Here is an 18,780-nt window from a genome sequence, read left to right as displayed (position 1 = left end):
TAATAAATTATAAAAAATTTATTACTTTATGTTTTTGGCATACCTCTTTAATTAAGAGCCACAGTAACTCACACTTCATGGCTGTAGTTCACTCATATCTCAATACCATTACATCCTCATCGTTTCCAATTATATTAAAGTTTTTTTAGAAAAAATATACCATTTTAATATTATTTTATCAAAAATGCTTTATGCAGTTGTACTCCTTCCTGAAATTATTAACAATTATGGTTCAAACCGAGGTGACCTCGTGCTTGTGGATTTTAAATAATCTAGACCAATATAAATACAATAATAAATATATCAACACATTTTTCAATTCTAAGGCCGGGAAACTCTAATGCAGGCTCTACGTTTGCCTTCGCATTTTAGCACCTGTTCAGGATTTTTATGTATATTTGTATCTTATTTTATGTGCCTAGTCAGTATTTGTGCTCACGTATAAAATACGAGTGTCACGGACTTTGCAAAAACGTATTCACACTCGACTCTTGTATAGTTAATGGAGTGTTTATTTTTTTATATGTACATATATTTGTCGCTTACCAAAGGTCATTGGAGATCGTCTAAAGCTCTTCGGCTTCGCACAGATGGAATGAGGGTCTTGATCGCTTATATCGAAATACAAACATACAAAGTTTTCTTTTTAACCCAGGGTCTTCGCTGACGTGCACAGAACACAACACTGAAGTTTTGTCATCATCGGATGAATAGTTGAATAACCGTATAGCGGACAAACACACAAACATTCATATTTTTGTATTAAGAAAAAGTTATAATCGGAGAAACGTTAAGTAGTAAGGCTGACACATGTCCATGGTGCGGCACCGGCCGCTGTGTAACGGCACGGCACCGCTACCGGGAGACTGCATAGCTTCGTGCCACTGCACGGTGCCGTGTATAGTGCATCGTGAACTTTTGATGTTGCTTTGTTATTGTATTCACCTTATTGTGTACAACGCTTGTGTGCTACAATTAATAAATTTATGGATGATAGCACACCTTAGGAATGAGACGATCGCCGCTTGGTTATTTCTCTCACTTTATTAATTTTTGTAAATGAAACATGATACATGTAAAAAAAAAACCCCGCCGAGTTTCTTTCGCCGGTTCTTCTCAGGGCTGGGTGTTTCTCTTCCGAACCGGTGGTAGTTTCTGGTCTGACTATCAATAAGCAAGTGTAATGCTTCAATGCTGAATAAGACATTTTGATTTTGATTTTCATTATTACATTTAAAAAATAAATAAATAGGTATGTATCCTGGTATAAATAGGTACTCCACGCCCTGAATATCGTATTATAGGTTGAGTTAAATATTTTATTACATAAATCTGGGATGAAAAAATAAATTCACTCAACAATTTAGATATTTATTCTAAGTGCTTTCGATCGGTACCCAAAAAAAATTATGCTAATAGACCACATTGTATGCAACCAAAAAAAGTTTAGCTGAATTATTGTAGTTACTTGACTATAAACATATTGACGATAATGGACGATAATTTGAATAAGCTGCGAAATATTGTTTTCTTCGATAACGTTTAATAAAACTATGTTTTTTTAGTATTGCAAATAAAGCGTAAAGTCTCTACTCCCAAGTGCGGACGATAACAGCCCTCTGGCTATACCTTGGTTATGTATTAGGGTCTGAATAGAATCGGGTTTGTACATCGTTACCGGCCTATAAAACGTTGAGCTATGGAGGTTAAATGTTGTATCATAGTATGCTCAAAAGATGACTTCTAAATTAAAATAACAACATAACAACAATTATATTGTCGACATATGACGCACTTAAGAGCTGTTATAAATATTGTAAAATTCAGTTTTTTATATCACTCAAAATATTTTAGTTATTCTATTTATTAAGCTTGTAAATGGGCCACCTGATGGTAAGTGGTCACCAACCTTGAGAACTAAGACATTAAGTCCCTTGTCTTGTAATTACACTTGCTTTCTTAAACTTTAAATCGGGAAACAACAATAGTCTATCGGAAGAATTAGATGAAAAAGTGGTACCAATCCAGACTCAAAGACCTACCACCAATTATGGATCTTTCGGGCTTTCCGGGCTGTTTCGGTCTGTTCGATAGGTATAATGTATGTTATTAAGTTATTCTATTAAAATGGATGTTGGCCATTTTGCGAAATTAATTTTGTAAATTAGCATGGACACATGTTGACACCGCTCTGCGCTTATGATCAATCTGCATATAAATTATATTGGATTAGAAATCAGGTTAAATGTTTTATAGTGAGAAATTACATAGTTTGTAACGTTACTGTTGGCCAATATAAAAATGAAGAATATTAATCATTTCGTGAGAAAATTGTTTTGTTACATTGGTACAAGGAACACACAAATACTATTCCTGTTACTCGAGTGTAGAGAATTAGTAACTTTCATTCGTAAATACATTCTGAAGTCATACTGCTTCATACTTAAAACTTCACGTTACAAAATCATCTTATGAAATTATAAAATAGCAAAACCTATTGTGCTTATAATTTTACTCAAACGTTACTTATAGATACGTAACACATATTATATCTTTGTTTAAAATTCTACTTATATTGTAAATAACGTGATCTTTACTCCCTAAGATACTAACTTACTTTCACTCATATAAATGCTGAGCAAATATTAATAATAAGTTTGATGCGCTTGCAAGTGGTAGTTGAAACTAAAATAAAACTTCGTTACTTCAATATCATAGAAAATAATTGTATTCTAAGGATTAAATAAATTAATGCACAAAATTTAAACGCGTCTCTGAACATTTAGTTGAGTTGTAAAATATAATATTACAGAGTTTTTAAAGCATCCGTTTGAAACAAACTCAGAAGTATATATTTTATTTTTGTTACAGTAACAGCCTGTTAATGTCCCACTGCTGGGCTAAGGCGTCCTCTTCCTTTTTGAGGAAAAGGTTTAGAGCTTATTCCACCACGTTGCTCCAATGCGGCAATGGTAGAATGCATATGTGACATAATTTCAATGAAATTAGACACATGCAGGTTTCCTCACGATGTTTTCCTTCACCGTCAAGGACGAGATGAATTATAATTACAAATTAAGCACATGAAAATTCAGTGGTGCTTGCCCGGGTTTGAACCCACGATCATCGGTTAAGATTCACGCGTTCTAGCCACTAGGCCATCTCGGCTTGTTTTTGTGTTAAGACAATAATATTTAACGTTTTTGTTTAGTTTACATTTTAAAACCTTCTAATACTCGTGTATATATTAGAATAAAATTCCGCGTGTGGCTATGAACTGTCTTTCAAGTCACAGAGAGTGGTCCCTCAGGTAATAAAAGAAATGCAACATTGTGCTAAAAATTCGAATCCTTCGTCTCTCCGGTGACATCTTAAGTCAAGTTAGATTACTATATTTAAAAAAAACGATTCGCTTTGTTTCCAAATAGTAGAATTGGCTAATTGACGTTTACATTTCTTTATGGAAACATTAGTATCTGTCATCTTTATAGATTTACTTACCTTACTTACCATCTGTTAGCAGCAAGCCAATGGTAGATTCTGAATAACGCCTTGTAGACAATTCTACTACCCGTTACCGAACTAAATAGTTTCTTGAATATAGTGGCCGAGTTTTCTGTAAGTACATGCTAAATGATTCTATTAAAGTATAAAACTCTAAATCGTTAAATTTAACAAAGACATTCTCCAGGGTTACTGAAAATCTTTTATTGTAATAAAATAAAAAAATTTAGTATGATAAAAACAACCTAATTTTCTATTTAAATATTTATTTAATTTTACGTATTTACGACTCATTACAAAATTAAGTGTTGGAGGTAGGTAGGTCGCCGGTCACGGACACATGGTCGACTGACAACACCCTTGTGGATTGATAAAAAATACTTCGGAAATTACCAGTGATAGCGACATTGTTAGAAATGTGAAAAAGATGCTTATTTTGCTTTCATGAAACCGGTATAATACAAATAATTAATAAAATGCGATTAATAAAACTACGACCATGTTTATATAGTTAAATGTAAACACAAGCAACTTAATACATACAAGAACAGTAAAACCTGTATGTTGAAATTTTACTCTAATTACATCAAAATAATTTTAACAATCCTTTAAGACGCCTTTACCGACCAAACTAAACAGTATTAATAGTAATCTTAAAAGGTTCAAGAAAGACAACTGGCTCACAATAATAAAGTAATTGGATATAAAAAAATTATACCCACAGATTATAATAAAAATAGTAGTAGGTAATCAATGATTCATCGTTTGCTGTGTTGCCTGCAAATAAAACATGCAGGCACATTAAACTACTAAACTAAATCAAAATAATAGAAACACCAAAGAATAACATAGCTGTGGAGAATTGTTAGATTAAAGAAAAAATAATAGTCTAAAAAAAAATAGTCTAGGGCGTCAATTCATGAAATATAAATAGCCTGATAAAACTTATATCTTTATAATATTAGTTTGATTACTCTATCCAAGATGTTCGCATGTTAGAGCCTAAATGGCGACAGTTTGAGGTCACAGTGGTGTCAAATGCCGCCTTGAACGTTATAAAGCTTTGCGAAGGACGGCGATTACTCGAGTTTTAGAACATTTAAGTTTTCTGCCATAAACGTTTGTTGCGGACAGGTATAATCATCTTTTTGAATAGGAATTAAACTTCTGTTTTATCTTGTTTGTTTTATTTAAAGCTGTCAAAAAAGTAACTAAGTACATGTTGTTAATGGTTTAGTTAGTTATTATTTCAAAATAAACTTAAATAGTAAAGCTAGGTTTTAAAAGGTAAAACGTGTAAATGTCCTCTTTTGGACTATCTTGGCCCATGTTGCTTAGGAGAAGTTATGAAGTTTATCCTACCACTTTTTTTGCGAAGACAAAGACAAGACAAGAACGACAAATGTAGGTTCCCTCGCCATTTTTCCTTTCAACGCTGACCATGAGTTAAACAACTTAAACTTTTTCCAAAATATTCAATTACGATGCACTGGTTCATTTAAATTTATTAATACGATGTTTTTTTAATTCACTTTTAATTACAGACTCTTTTTGATGATCTTGACATTAATAATAACCTATTATGAAGCTTAGTTTACTTACTATTTCTTAATTGATGTAGGTATTTATGTGAAACAGCCTATGCAGTTACCATTCACTTATATGTTATTATCCTATCGCTAGAAGTTCAGTTCAGTCTCTGTACAATTTTATAGGGCAACGAAATATATAAAAATAATAGCATATAAATAGCAATAAATAGCAATTATAATAATAGCATAGATCTATAGGGCCTCTATGAGCACAGATGATCAATAACCATCGGGCAATCATTTATATTTATATATTTATCAGTCAGTCTTTATAGTTTTAATTAAAAAATACATAAATATTAAAAAAAAACATACCTCTATTTTTAATGTTTTATATAATTTGATCATTTTAATTAATTTCCATTGAAATTCATTTAACGACATGATTGATGTTGTATGGTTAAAACATAATTCATACACACATACTTTTTGTATACAGTTATGGACGATTGAACAAGATTAGAGCAGTGCAGCACTTAAAGTGATACAAGAACAGATATACTCGATAACTGCCAGTGTAACATATAACGAACATGGTTTTAGAATTTCGACCTACATCAGATAACCTTTATAAATGATGAATATCAAAAGATTTATAGGAAGATAACCGTTCTGGCTTCACACGGATAAATAAGGATCTATATAAAAAGTTTTTTGTAAAGTAACAGCCTGTAAATGTGCCTTTGCTGGGCAAGGCTATCTCCTCAAAAAGAGGATTTTTGTAGCTTACTCCACCATGCTGCTTCAATACCTGGTGGTGCATAGACGCGGTAGATTTTCATCCTCCACATGCAGGTTTCCTCCAAAAGTTTTCCTTCACCTTCCAACACTTTAAATCAGAATCATCAGATGTATTATATTGAAAGACAAAAAAAAATTGACAAAACGTCAAGAAACTGTATAGAAACCTAAAGGACAAACACCAACAAAAGTTAATTCATGTATATTTTCTTACTATAAGATTTAATATACACATACTACTTATCCCTACACTGTCGAAATTCTCAAAATGAAATATATATTATATATAGATATGTATATAATATAACATCTGAAATAAATCGTCAAATAATAGTACAAGGACCACAATACTTATTGTTACATATTAAATATTTATTGCTTTTTCTCTTCGTCGGAGAATGTCCAATAAAAACATTGCGTACAGTGATGTGATATAATATGAATCTAGTTCATAGGAACTTTAAAAACAAAGAGAAAAACTGAATTCTTTTTAAGCCCTAACAGCCTAAATTCATAATTCACTTTTGTAGATTCAAAGCTAGCCGCCTGTGATGGTTTTTGCATTACCAGATATTGACCAAAATTATTTTAATCCATTTTAAGCAGAATTGGTTAAATTTCGCAACAGAATGAATTAATCGCTATCTGGCATTTAATTTTAGTAAACCATGATGACTATTTCTATGTTTGAAAGGTCCTTTTATTCAATAATATTTAAGTTTTTTATTAAATGTGCTATGAATTTCGTCTTAGCAATAAAACTATTTCCTTTTTTGCAGTATATTATTTATTTGAATATTGCATACCATATTGATATTTCTTACAAGTGGAAAAATAATCATATTATTGTTCTCGAACACATTTAATGTCATTATTTGGAAATAAAAAATATTCCACTACCAAATAGTAATACTACCACTTTACATTTTACATTTATACTATCACTTTACTATTGTGTTCTGGGGACCAATTCTAACAAATTGTCATCTTATTGCAACTTTGATGATGTAAGAGACGGCTAATATTTCTTATAGGGCTTCCGTTTATCACTTACCCATTTTAAATAATGCATAAATGTGTTGTTATACAGCAAACGTAATAAAACAATATGTTTTTAATATTAGCACAACTTTTATTTTTACTTTGTACACGGCATTGACTAGCGCATCAGGAAACAATATTTATTTACAATTATATCAACATTTAGCAACAACGTTGAGCAATAAATACATGTTTATTTATTGTATAATTTATGCATTAACAGTAATAGATTATATACTAAGGTGTCTGGTTACTGCTTTAACAAAAAATATATCATAACAGATCTAATAATGTGTCTAGATTAATGAAAATATAACTAAATATAAATACGTACATAAAAAAGTAAAAAAAAAAAAACAAAATATTATTGTCGTAACCAGGTCTTTACTCTGGCAAGGGCTTTAAAAGTCTAATAAATAAATTAACAATTTATGCTTTGAATAGCTTAGCAGTACGAATATATTATTCTGGACTGTACCAAGCCTAATCAAAGACCTGGCTGCGCCCATGCATACATGTATAATTTATAGGGTATCCCAAAATTAATAATATAGACAAACTTTTTACAGTTATATATGACACTATATCGTAGTTACAAATTGTGAAAATAAAAATAAATTACAAGTTTCAAATTGATACAGATTATTTAAAGTACTATTACCACGTTTATATTATGCCCACAGCTCCTCACGGCTCCGTCTGTACTAGCACCTAGTACACACCTAGAACCTTTATTAATAATTTTGTGGCAGCGTCAGAGGCTGTGCCTTTTTATACACTCGCGTTGCCCACTTCCGTTCACACTTTCTTGCTACCTTCTGTCGTAAAAGTGAGCTGACTGTAAAAGTACCTACTACGATATACAACACAGGTGGTGAGACAATGTTTCTTGTTTTATGTTTTGAATCGTACTAAAACTATTATAGCTTAAATATTATTTCTTGTAAATTATTTTTCAGAATGAGAAAGATATATATTTGATAGGACATAAAATTGTAAGGTTCTACACAGTTTTAACTAATGTATGCTATGCAAAAAATATTCTTATATCATTTTTCTTTATTGATTATAAACGTTGTGTAACTGAGCTAGTTATGGGGAACGTCTACCATTATCAAATATAATATTTTTTAAAGACACGAATGGAGTGTTTAGTTTGAAATACCTTCGCATACCTAACGAAATAATGAGAAGTATAGCAATATAATAAGCATATGAAAAGTAATATAATAATATATGAGGTGAATTAAATATAAAATATAAAGGTAGAAGAGCCAAGATGGTTAGAATAAGTGAATCTTGCTGATTCAAACCGGGCATACATCCCTGAAAACGTAATGATTCTGAAGTATTTGAATGAAAAACCGCCACATGTGTACCACATCAGAGCGGCGTGTAGGTAATAAGCTCCAAACCCCCTCTAAGAGAGGAGGCCTTAGCCCGGCAGTGCAACATTTACACGTAGATCCAGATACTTTTATTATTGCCATCAGGACTCGGACGATTTTAGCAGTGTCTAATAATATAATTTCAACTACACAATTTTGGGATTGCGACTTATAACACACCTATTATCATCATCATCAGCCGAAAGACGTCCACTGCTGGACAAAGGCCTCCCCCAAGGATTTCCACGTTGGCCGATCTTGCGCTGCCCGCATCCAACGGCTTCCCGCGACTCGTTCTAAGTCGTCGGTCCACCTTGTAGGGGGCCTGCCCACGCTGCGTCTTCCGGTTCGTGGTCGCCACTCGAGAACCTTTCTGCCCCAGCGGCCGTCGGTTCTGCGAGCAATGTGCCCCGCCCACTGCCACTTCAATTTAGCAATTCTTCGGGCTATGTCGGTTACTTTGGTTCGCCTGCGGATTTCATCATTTCTGATTCGATCTCGCAGAGAAACTCCGAGCATAGCCCTCTCCATTGCCCTTTGAGTGACCTTGAGCCTTCTTATGAGGCCCATTGTGAGCGACCACGTCTCTGATCCATAAGTCATCACTGGCAACACACACTGGTCGAAGACTTTCGACTTAAGACACTGCGGTATTTGGGATGAGAAGATATCGTGTAGCTTCCCGAACGCTGCCCAGCCGAGTTGAATTCGACGATTGACCTCTTTCTCGAAGTTGGACCTACCTAGTTGGATGGTCTGACCTAGGTAGACATAGTTGTCTACAACTTCGAGTGCAGAATTTCCAACCTTGACTTGAGTGGGTGCAACATGGATGTTCGACATGATTTTCGTCTTGTCCATGTTCATTTTTAGACCCACTTGTTGGGAAACCCTGCTGAGGTCATCGAGCATAGTGCCGAGGTCTTCCAAGGTCTCAGCCATAATTACAATGTCATCGGCAAATCGAAGATGAGTGATGTACTCGCCGTTAATATTGATGCCAAGTCCGTTCCAGTCCAGAAGCTTGAAAACATCTTCCAATGCAGCGGTAAACAGTTTCGGAGATATCACGTCTCCCTGTCTTACACCTCTCTGCAGTTGGATAGGTTTTGAGTTCTGATCCTGGAGTCGGATCGACATGGTGGCGTTCTCGTACAAGCACTTTAACACCCTGATATACCGATAATCAATTTGGCACCTTTGAAGAGAATTCAGCACGGCCCAGGTTTCGATCGAATCAAAGGCTTTCTCATAGTCCACAAACGCTAAGCAAAGTGGCTGGTTATACTCCTCAGTCTTCTGTATAACTTGCCGCAGCGTATGTATGTGGTCTATGGTGCTAAAGCCTTTCCGGAATCCGGCTTGTTCGGGTGGCTGGAAGTCGTCAAGCCTTTGCTCGAGACGATTCGTAATGACTCTCGAAAACAACTTGTAAACATGACTCAGCAGTGAGATGGGCCTGTAATTCTTCAGAAGGGTTTTATCACCCTTCTTAAAGAAAAGTACCACCACACTTCTGTGCCATGCTTTTGGCGTTTGACCTTTGGCAATGACGGAGTTAAAAAGCCTCTGAAGAGCCCTGAGGATCGGTGTACCACCCGCCTTCAGAAGCTCGGCTGTAATACCATCATCACCAGGTGCCTTGTTGTTTTTGAGTTGTCCGAGAGCCATTCTAATCTCGAAAAGACTGACGTCCTGAAAATCTTCAGTGTAGTGTCGGGTTAGTCTTGCACACACACCTATTATATTATATAAATCAGTTTTATATAAAAAACAACCTTTTGGCCACATAATTATAAAAAAAAACTATTGTAAATAATACGAGTAATCCAGGAATATTAAACCTACAAATATTCAAACCCACAAACTCTAAAATCTAGATAAAAGGTAGAATTATACAACAAATAATTGTCTAATTTCTTTGGCACATTTTTCATTTTGGCGTTACATCTAATATTACATAAAAAGGTAATTATATTTTGAGATAAAACGAGGTCTTTGTATTGCTGTATTTGTATATAGATAACGGAGAAAGGTATTACATTTTTTTAACAGTAGAATACTTACATTATTAAATATTAATAAATTAATATTAATAAATTGACAACCTAATAATTAATCCACAAACATACTTATTGTTTATGAATGAAACCATAATTCGTTGACACTTTAATACTACTGTTTGTAAATTAAATCTAAGTAGGAGGTTTTAAGGGTGTGTTTCCGACGTGAAGGTTGTTGATCTGAGGCAGAAGGATAGCCGCCGTCGCTATTGTGGTGACCAGCACGAAAACTGCAAGCAATGCTCTGTCTGCTACTACAGCCACCTAAAGTTGAATAAACAATTAGTTCTTAGTTAGTTACCAATGATAAAATATAGTCTAACTTTTTATTGTTTATTGTGTTATGGCAGCCTGGCAAGTGGGCCGCCTGTTGGTAATTGATCACCATCAACTAAAGACATCAGCGCTGTATAAATATTAACCATTCCTTACATCGCCAACGCGCCAAACAACCTTTTTTTTAACGCTGGAAAAACGCATTACGCGTTTTCCCCACGGGAACAGTGTGTGGAGCTCGCCGGTGTACAAATCGCCGAGTGCGCCCCGAACATCGGAATACGCACTAAAAAACCAGCCTTAAACCTTTCCGTCTTAATGAGAAGCGCCACGGGATCGGTTGCGCATGCTACCGTGATGATGCGCCACCAACCTTGGGAACTTGTGCCTACAGTTACACTGTCTCACTCTTTTCAAACCGTAACACGACAATACTAAATATTGGTGTTTGGCTGTAGCGTATAAAATAAGTTAAGTGGTGTCAACCCAGACGCACTTACACAAAGCCACAACCATCGAGTCATACATACACCAAAGTATATATACAACAATCTATACATCAAGTCTATATAATTAAAAGGTTATTATGTTGTAATGTATATTACAATAATTATAGTAACCTTTTATTAAATTGCACCGGGTAGTACGTCACCCGTACTACCCGTACCCGTACCCGACAAGTACGGGTAGTACGTACGGGTAACGCTTATCCTGCAACTGCACACGTATGGTGCTGATTACAGCACAATTTACTACATACTAAATATCATTATAATGTAAATTGAAGCCATATAAGAGCTTAACTTTAAGAAATTTTTATGTATGCTAACTTTATCAGCAGTTATAAAAATATAAATATATGAAATAAATTATTTATTATATATTTGGTAATGTAACTTTAAATTTAGTTTTTTTGTCGAATAAAATATCAATGACATAAGTAAAATTCCTTTACTTCATATACACAATGTTTCGCAAATTTCGAAAAAAATCATCCGATGATGATGACTTTCTTAACAATTTATGCCATGACGGCCATTCTTAAGATAGAATAGCCAACTTTGCAGAACAAAATAAAATGCATACACTTTATATTTCCTCACTCTTATAAACCGACGAGGATGGAAGAAACCCGATACAACAGAAGAGTGACTTTCAACCTCCAAGCTGTGTCTTAGAATTTCTTGGCTTAAATACCCAATAAATTAATATTAGCCGGACTCGGGATTCGAACCTAGGGCTGCGTTATACGTTAGCCAAAGAGGCATTTTGTCTAGTTGCATGCAGATATTTTATTTATTATTGTTAGGTACAATATTTTTATTGTTACGGATTGAAACAATAAAAATATTATTCCCCCAAATTAATGGGGTGATATTGTCGCTATGAAGGACAATGATATACGACTTTACGACGTTTTATTTTTGTTGAGCGATGCTAGTTTCCTGAAAAATATCTTGTTAATCTCTATTTTGTTTTTACTGGAATGTGAAAAATTGTGTCAATTGACTTGATTTTTTTATTCGTTTATCATATATAATAAAATATCTTTCTTATATTGCCAATCAATAATTAATTTCTATGAAATAAAAAGATTACCTATAATTTTAATATATTTTTGTTATAGTCATTACACAAAAGGCAGACAATGAATAAACTCACTATCTTCCAGTCAACCCTGATTTGAACAGAGAAAATAGATTACACGGAAAAAATAAATAATTAAAGAAAATTAAATAAAACTGCACAAACTTTAATCTTATTCAGAAAAAAAAAATTAACACATATTTGTGATAACAAGAAAAAAAGAAAGAATGGACTCAGCTCAAGTGGAAAACTAAATATGTTAAGAAATTGTGAACAAAGAGATTGTTATGTACGTTGCAGCGTGGGAAAAAGTCTTTTAACCTTATACGAAAAGTCATTAAGACTTTTTAGTGATCGCTTTTCTTGTGTCAAAGGAAGTACGTTCCAAAGCCAAGTCACCCTCAGCGTGGAGATTCTTAGAAAGGACCACTACGATAGAGTGGAAACGAAGTATCAGGTTGTCAGCAGAACGAAACAGTAATGGCCGTCACACAGCAAGCTTTTTGCATTAGAGGTATTCAGGCACACTCGGTTCATATAAAATAGAATACTTTGTCCTAAAATTTCTAAAGTGCCTGCGTTGTTGGATAGGTAGCCAGTTTAGTTTAGTAGATTGGCAACAGGAAATATGGTTGAATAACAGAAACTCAAAGTAAAACCGATAGGGAAGGTTATCCAACTTTTTTGGAAAGAATTTAGTTAGCAACAGAGTATCAAGCTTAGATAATAACAGGTGTAGAAATATTACCATGTTTCATAGTGTTTTGGGTTATTAATTTTTTTTTTATAGAATAGGAATGACACTGATGCTAAGTGGTCACCAAACGCCCTTAGACATTGGCATTGTACGAAATGTTAACCATCGCTTACATCACCAATGCGCCACCAACCTTGGGAACTAAGATGTTATGTCCCTTGTGCCTGTAATTACACTGGCTCACTCACCCTTCAAACCGGAACACAACAATACAACACAACACAAGTACTGCTGTTTTGCGGTAGAATATCTGATGAGTGGGTGGTACCTACCCAGACGAGCTTGCACAAAGCTCTACCACCAGTATTATAAACTTACAGAGCTTAAAAATTATAAAGAAATGTTACTAAAACAACTGTTCATATCTGCTTCTGTTTATTAAAATATTTTTAAGAAAATCTGTGAGGCAGATATCCGGGAATTTTCCAGGATCAGGCATTATCATGGATGGATGTAGGAAAAGCTGTAAATAAGTCGTTAGTTATTTTTGTTACTCATTGATCTAGTTTCGTGTATTTAATTTGTTGTGACTCATGTATAAGAAAGTAAATAGTTAAATATAGCTTTATAGTAGTTAAATCGTTGGCAGTTTGTCGTTTGTTAGCAGCGTATTAGGAATGGAATGATTTATGAGCAAGTACTTATCTATGCGTTCAGAAGACATAATTATTAATTCTTAACATTAATAAATAATATATCAGATGCAAATACACTACCTGTTTCCACTCGAGATTCGCACGCTCGAGCCGCTCATTGGCAGCGACGCGCTGCTCGTGGCGAGCGGCTGCGTCGCGCAGCGTGCAGCCGCAGCACGCGCAGCACGGACACGCGCTTGTGCACACGGACATTACAGCTTCGCCAACGCCTACGCCTACACCCACACCCACACCCGAACCAACCGCGCTTGCTGCACCTCGATCTATAGATATAGATATATATTGTACACGAGAAGCTTATACAAATATCCTAATTATCAATCAATCAACGCACGGGCTAAACTATATAATACATAAAGACCTGAAATTGTTTTTTACTGTAAAAAAAAGGTAAAAGATTATTTGATAACTATAACTATATTTTTAAATTCCGTATTTAGTTTTCTTATGTAACCACGCCGTTATCATCTTGATTGATTATTTTATAGCTACATAAAAGTTATTCTTAGTAGCTATTTGTATACATAATGTAAGTATTGATAAATAATACTTATGGCGAGCATAATAAAACAATTACTCACTGAGATGGTTGTTGTGGTTTTGCCTAGCAAAACGTGGCGAGGCGGGGGATGCCGGTCCGTCACGTTGCACTTCCGCTTTCAAGCGTGAACCCGTACGTGGATTTACCTGAACGCCCGCGGTTACTGTCACGGCACTGCTGTCGCCCTGGTATCAATAATAAACATATACTAAGATGGTATTTAATTTCTTGGGTTAAATTTTGTTGTTCCTGTATAGGCTTTTTTATCTTAAATATTTTTTTTGGTTGGTATTATTACTTATCTTTAAAAATATTGTCGTCTCTAATAAAATCTAACGGTATGACACTTTTATAAAGATTTTGCATATTTTTAATTGTAGTACTAAATTAAAAATATGCATATAAAAATAAGTAATCTTTATTCTACACTTAAAAATAGATAGATTACACCGCTACCTTTAAAAGATAAATGTTACATTAAAATCAAATAACGACACCTTAAAAAAAATATATCTTTTTATTATTTTAAAAACGTATGTCAAGTATTATTATTAAAAATTTATGTCAAGAAATTAATGAAATGCGTAAAGATAGAGAGCAAGCAAGTATTGCATTATACTTCACCGTTGAATCATTTAAAAAATGTATAGCCTTTGAGTTCCAATCTGCAGATTTTAATTTTATTATTAATTAACTTTTCATTCAGCTATTAAGTAGACCATTCAATAACTTACTCGAAGCAAAATTCACGGTATCTTTCAGTGCCGATTAGAAACTTTATTTTTTACGACTGAAAATTTGCAACGTTTTCAATCTTTTCAACGTTCGCTTCTGACCGCATCGTTGAGCAAGATATTTATAAAACGTATTTTAGACGTTGCAATCCATTTTGTGTTGGATCCAATACACTATCCACAAACTGCAGTTATTACCATGCAGTTATTACCATAACAAGTCTTCTTTGATATATATTTATATCAAACATATGTAAATTTAACGAAACTTACAAATAACAGGGCTCAATGTATTTGACAATTTTTTTAAATAGTCTATGAAGATTATTAACTTAATAAATTATGAAACTCGGAGAAAAACTAATTGCAAAATTGGGCGAAAAATTCTTGTCTATCTTTTAGAGTTTGAAGTTTTGGACTACGTTTTTAATTACCCAATCAATATCAAAACTTTAAGAGTGAATATTTAATTTTTCAGCCCTGAAGTTGGATAACTCATTTACATATTATAAATTATAATAAAATCCCTCCATAAAATACCTGGTTGCCATTACTTAATTACAAGTCATCAGTAACAGTTAACAAAACAATATTTTGAATCTCTTTAATATTTCACTTTTAAAATAAGAATTACTAAAGCTTACTATATTCATATAACAATTTGTTTTGCTTAGGGATAGTAGAATTGATTGACATTTAAATTATATTGCGATTATCTGGGAAAAATACCACTGGCATATATATGGTAGCTGTCGTGGCCTTCTTTTGTTTTTTATTATCCTTTTACGCGCGTAATTGTTATCTGTCAGTGTGAGATATCGATATGATCTGTAAATAATTTTTATCGCTTAATAAGCTAATTTGTTCTTCTTTCTTTCGTGTCTTAATAAAATGTTGATAAATTCGCATTTTTTGTAATGAATTACTTTTTTTTTTATATTTCACTTCTGTCCTGAATATATATATTTTGAGATACTAGTATATTTCATCTTCGTACATTTACCCTACTACCCGTTATTACTACTACTGCTACTTCCTTACTTAGTAATAAGACAATTGCACAACGCGTTAGAAAAAATAATTCGTTTTCTGAATAAATTAACTACTAGCATAAGTAAAAATCGCAGATTTCAACCTCGCGATCTCCTTTCTTTGCTAATTGTATCTACAATGACCGATTGGTAGATTGGAACGGTGCTTAATTTTTTTTTCGCGTTTTTCATATTTTACATATTATATTGACGAATATAGCATAATGGTAGCATGGTTAAATAAGCTCAAATCCTTATTCTCTAGGGGAGAAAGAGGAAAAGCTTTTGCCCAGCTGTGGAGCATCCACAGTTTGTTTTACTTAAATTTAACTGAAGCTTATTGATTGAATTTTTCGTGGTCATTAAGTCTATATATCTTCTGAGTACATATCGGTATTTATTTTTCTTAATGAATGATGATTACACTTTGATTTCTTAATGAAATTCAAACCATTTATTTATAATATATTTTCATAAGAAAGATAAATAATTTCCAATCACTCATTTCAATCCAAAGTACGAAAGAATTAAGCTTAAAAAGAGATAAACATATCTACATAAATTAATAAATCGATGCAATGAAGGTATACTCGTCTTGTATATGATTTATTCAGCGTGTCAACATGTCGAAACGTTTTAATTAAGATTATACAATTTAGAATATCAGAATACGTAGTTTATAGAAGTTTCGGAGTTGCTACAGTTACCAAATATACCACAAATTGAATCGAAAATTCAGTCCCTGAAAGGTTCCAATACAAATTTGACATTTCCCAAGACGACCACAACGTTATTGATCTGGCCATTCGTTACGTAATTTGACTCATAACATTAACATCTAAGAGGCCTAACACTATCAAAATCGTGATTAGAATAAGAACGACAACTAGTCGAGTCGGTGGAATAAATACGTAATGTTAACTTTACCACCATTTACACGTGAACGTGACCAAATATATTTCGTGACAATTTATTTTTTTAATTTACTATGAAAGTCGAATCAATGTCAAAGATTTTAGTATACATTTTAATTTAATGGCTCTTGTAATGGTAAAACAAAACTTGTAGCAATACAAACACATAGTCTGAAGTTATAAAAAAATATATAATTTCGCTGTTTATATCATTGATTGAAGCGATGGATTCCGATTGATGGATCAATAATAATGTGCTAATTATTTCATACAGAGTTAGGTGACCCAATTAAGGGTGGGCGTGTAATATTAATTCTAATTTTGGAAGTTATTTTTTGAGATCAAATTAAATGAGTTAAAAATTCAATTAGTATCAAATACATATTTTATAATATTAAAGATACCAAAGAATATTGGCCGAGGTATGAATTAAATGCAAATACTTTATAGAGTTTTAAAAAATATTCGTTCTTGATAGTAATTTCTGAGATGATTAAACCAATCGTGACAAAATATATAAAAACCTTACTTGAAGAAACGAAACAGACTCAGCTTTCAACCATCAAGAAAAACAACCAGACTTTATCTTGAACACAATGAATGAATATTGATAAACAATAAGGATTTTTATTTTTGTTTAATCTTCTGATACCCACAACTTAGATTGTTTTTATAACAATATTGTTATTTTAATATTTACAACTCTTAAACAGTAATTCTAGGGCTCAGTGTACCTATATTAAAAACATTGTTTCTGAGTTTTCATTTAAGTGAAAAATTTGGTTTTTTCCATATTAATCACAGTATGCATCCGTCTATCTTATGGTCCCATATAATGAGCTTTCAATAGAGTTATTCTGTAAGAACAAACTCGAAACTCACCGCCGGAAACGGTCGTGAAGTGTCAGAAAGTGATATGCAACATTAATCATAATAATTATAAGATTTCAAGAATACATATATGTAAGTCGGCTGTCAATATTTCACGGGTGAGTAATGAAGTGAGTTCTTACCGAACAGCACTGCAGAACGCGTCATGAATATTTTATATTGCTACAAATGGTTGTTATCGAATATCATGAAAGCTGCCACGCGATTTTCGATAGTATGTGGTTATTTTATATTCGAATTATTACCCGTGGTGAGTAATTGTTATGGTGATTTGAACATATAGTTTACATTTTTTGAATTTGTACCGTCGGCTTACGCATATAAAAGAATACAATACTCTCCAATTTAATTTTTGTGCGAGTATTGTATTTATTTTGAAATATATATAGAAATATATATTTAAAGTGAGAAAATATTTTGAACTGGACCCTAGGTTCGTCGAAGCAGAATTTCTGCTCGAGAAACTCATGCGAAAGAAAGACATGTATGTATATGTGTGTCTGTCTTTATAAGTACAATATATTATAACACTTGTATACTATCGTGGGTTTCAATTCATATGTTTGTGTCACGTTCTGTGGGAAGAATTTATTCCCAGAAAGATCATCCACACAATCGATATTTTTTCAAAGAAGTTCCATGTCTACGGTATTTTAACTCTACAAACGAATGTATTGAAGACATTTGAACTTGACGGCATCCACATTCCAAACAAATAATCTGTTTACATCGATTCAACATTTTCTGAAAACAAGATGTGTCTTATTTACTTTACTATTTACCGGAGAACTTATAGAGCTTATTATTATGCTTTATAAACTGAAGCAGTGTTTGTGAAAAAAAAAGGAGAATATCTAATGAGTGGGTGGTACCTACCCAGATGTACTTGCACAAAGCTATACCACCAAGCACAAAATTCTTCCCACAGTCTATTTTAGAACTATCTCTTACCTTACTTTCATCCATCTTACTTACATTCTTGTATTATAATATTTATCTTTCCCCGTCATATGTCTATACCATGATACAATATAATGTAATATAATATAACATATATAACACTA

General features: G+C 33.2%; 1 protein-coding gene across 1 annotated transcript in view; it reads right to left on the bottom strand.

Annotated features, from left to right (window-relative positions):
* Positions 1–10,452: 10,452 nt before the first annotated feature.
* Positions 10,453–18,780, bottom strand: part of LOC126776328 (neuronal acetylcholine receptor subunit alpha-10-like) — a 45,713-nt gene continuing 37,385 nt past the window's right edge. Inside the window, exons 9-11 of the mRNA XM_050499202.1 lie at positions 14,187–14,331; positions 13,666–13,868; positions 10,453–10,593 (exon numbers count right to left, since the gene is read on the bottom strand). Of these exons, the coding sequence (XP_050355159.1) occupies positions 10,462–10,593; positions 13,666–13,868; positions 14,187–14,331 (480 nt within the window). The 3' untranslated portion in view covers positions 10,453–10,461. The remainder of the gene's footprint in view (positions 10,594–13,665; positions 13,869–14,186; positions 14,332–18,780) is intronic.

The sequence above is a fragment of the Nymphalis io genome, chromosome 1 (assembly GCF_905147045.1).
Source record: "Nymphalis io chromosome 1, ilAglIoxx1.1, whole genome shotgun sequence".
In the NCBI taxonomy this organism is placed as follows: Eukaryota; Metazoa; Arthropoda; class Insecta; order Lepidoptera; family Nymphalidae; genus Nymphalis; species Nymphalis io.
Note: the sequence above shows the minus strand (reverse complement) of the source record. Positions and strands in the feature narration are given on the sequence as shown.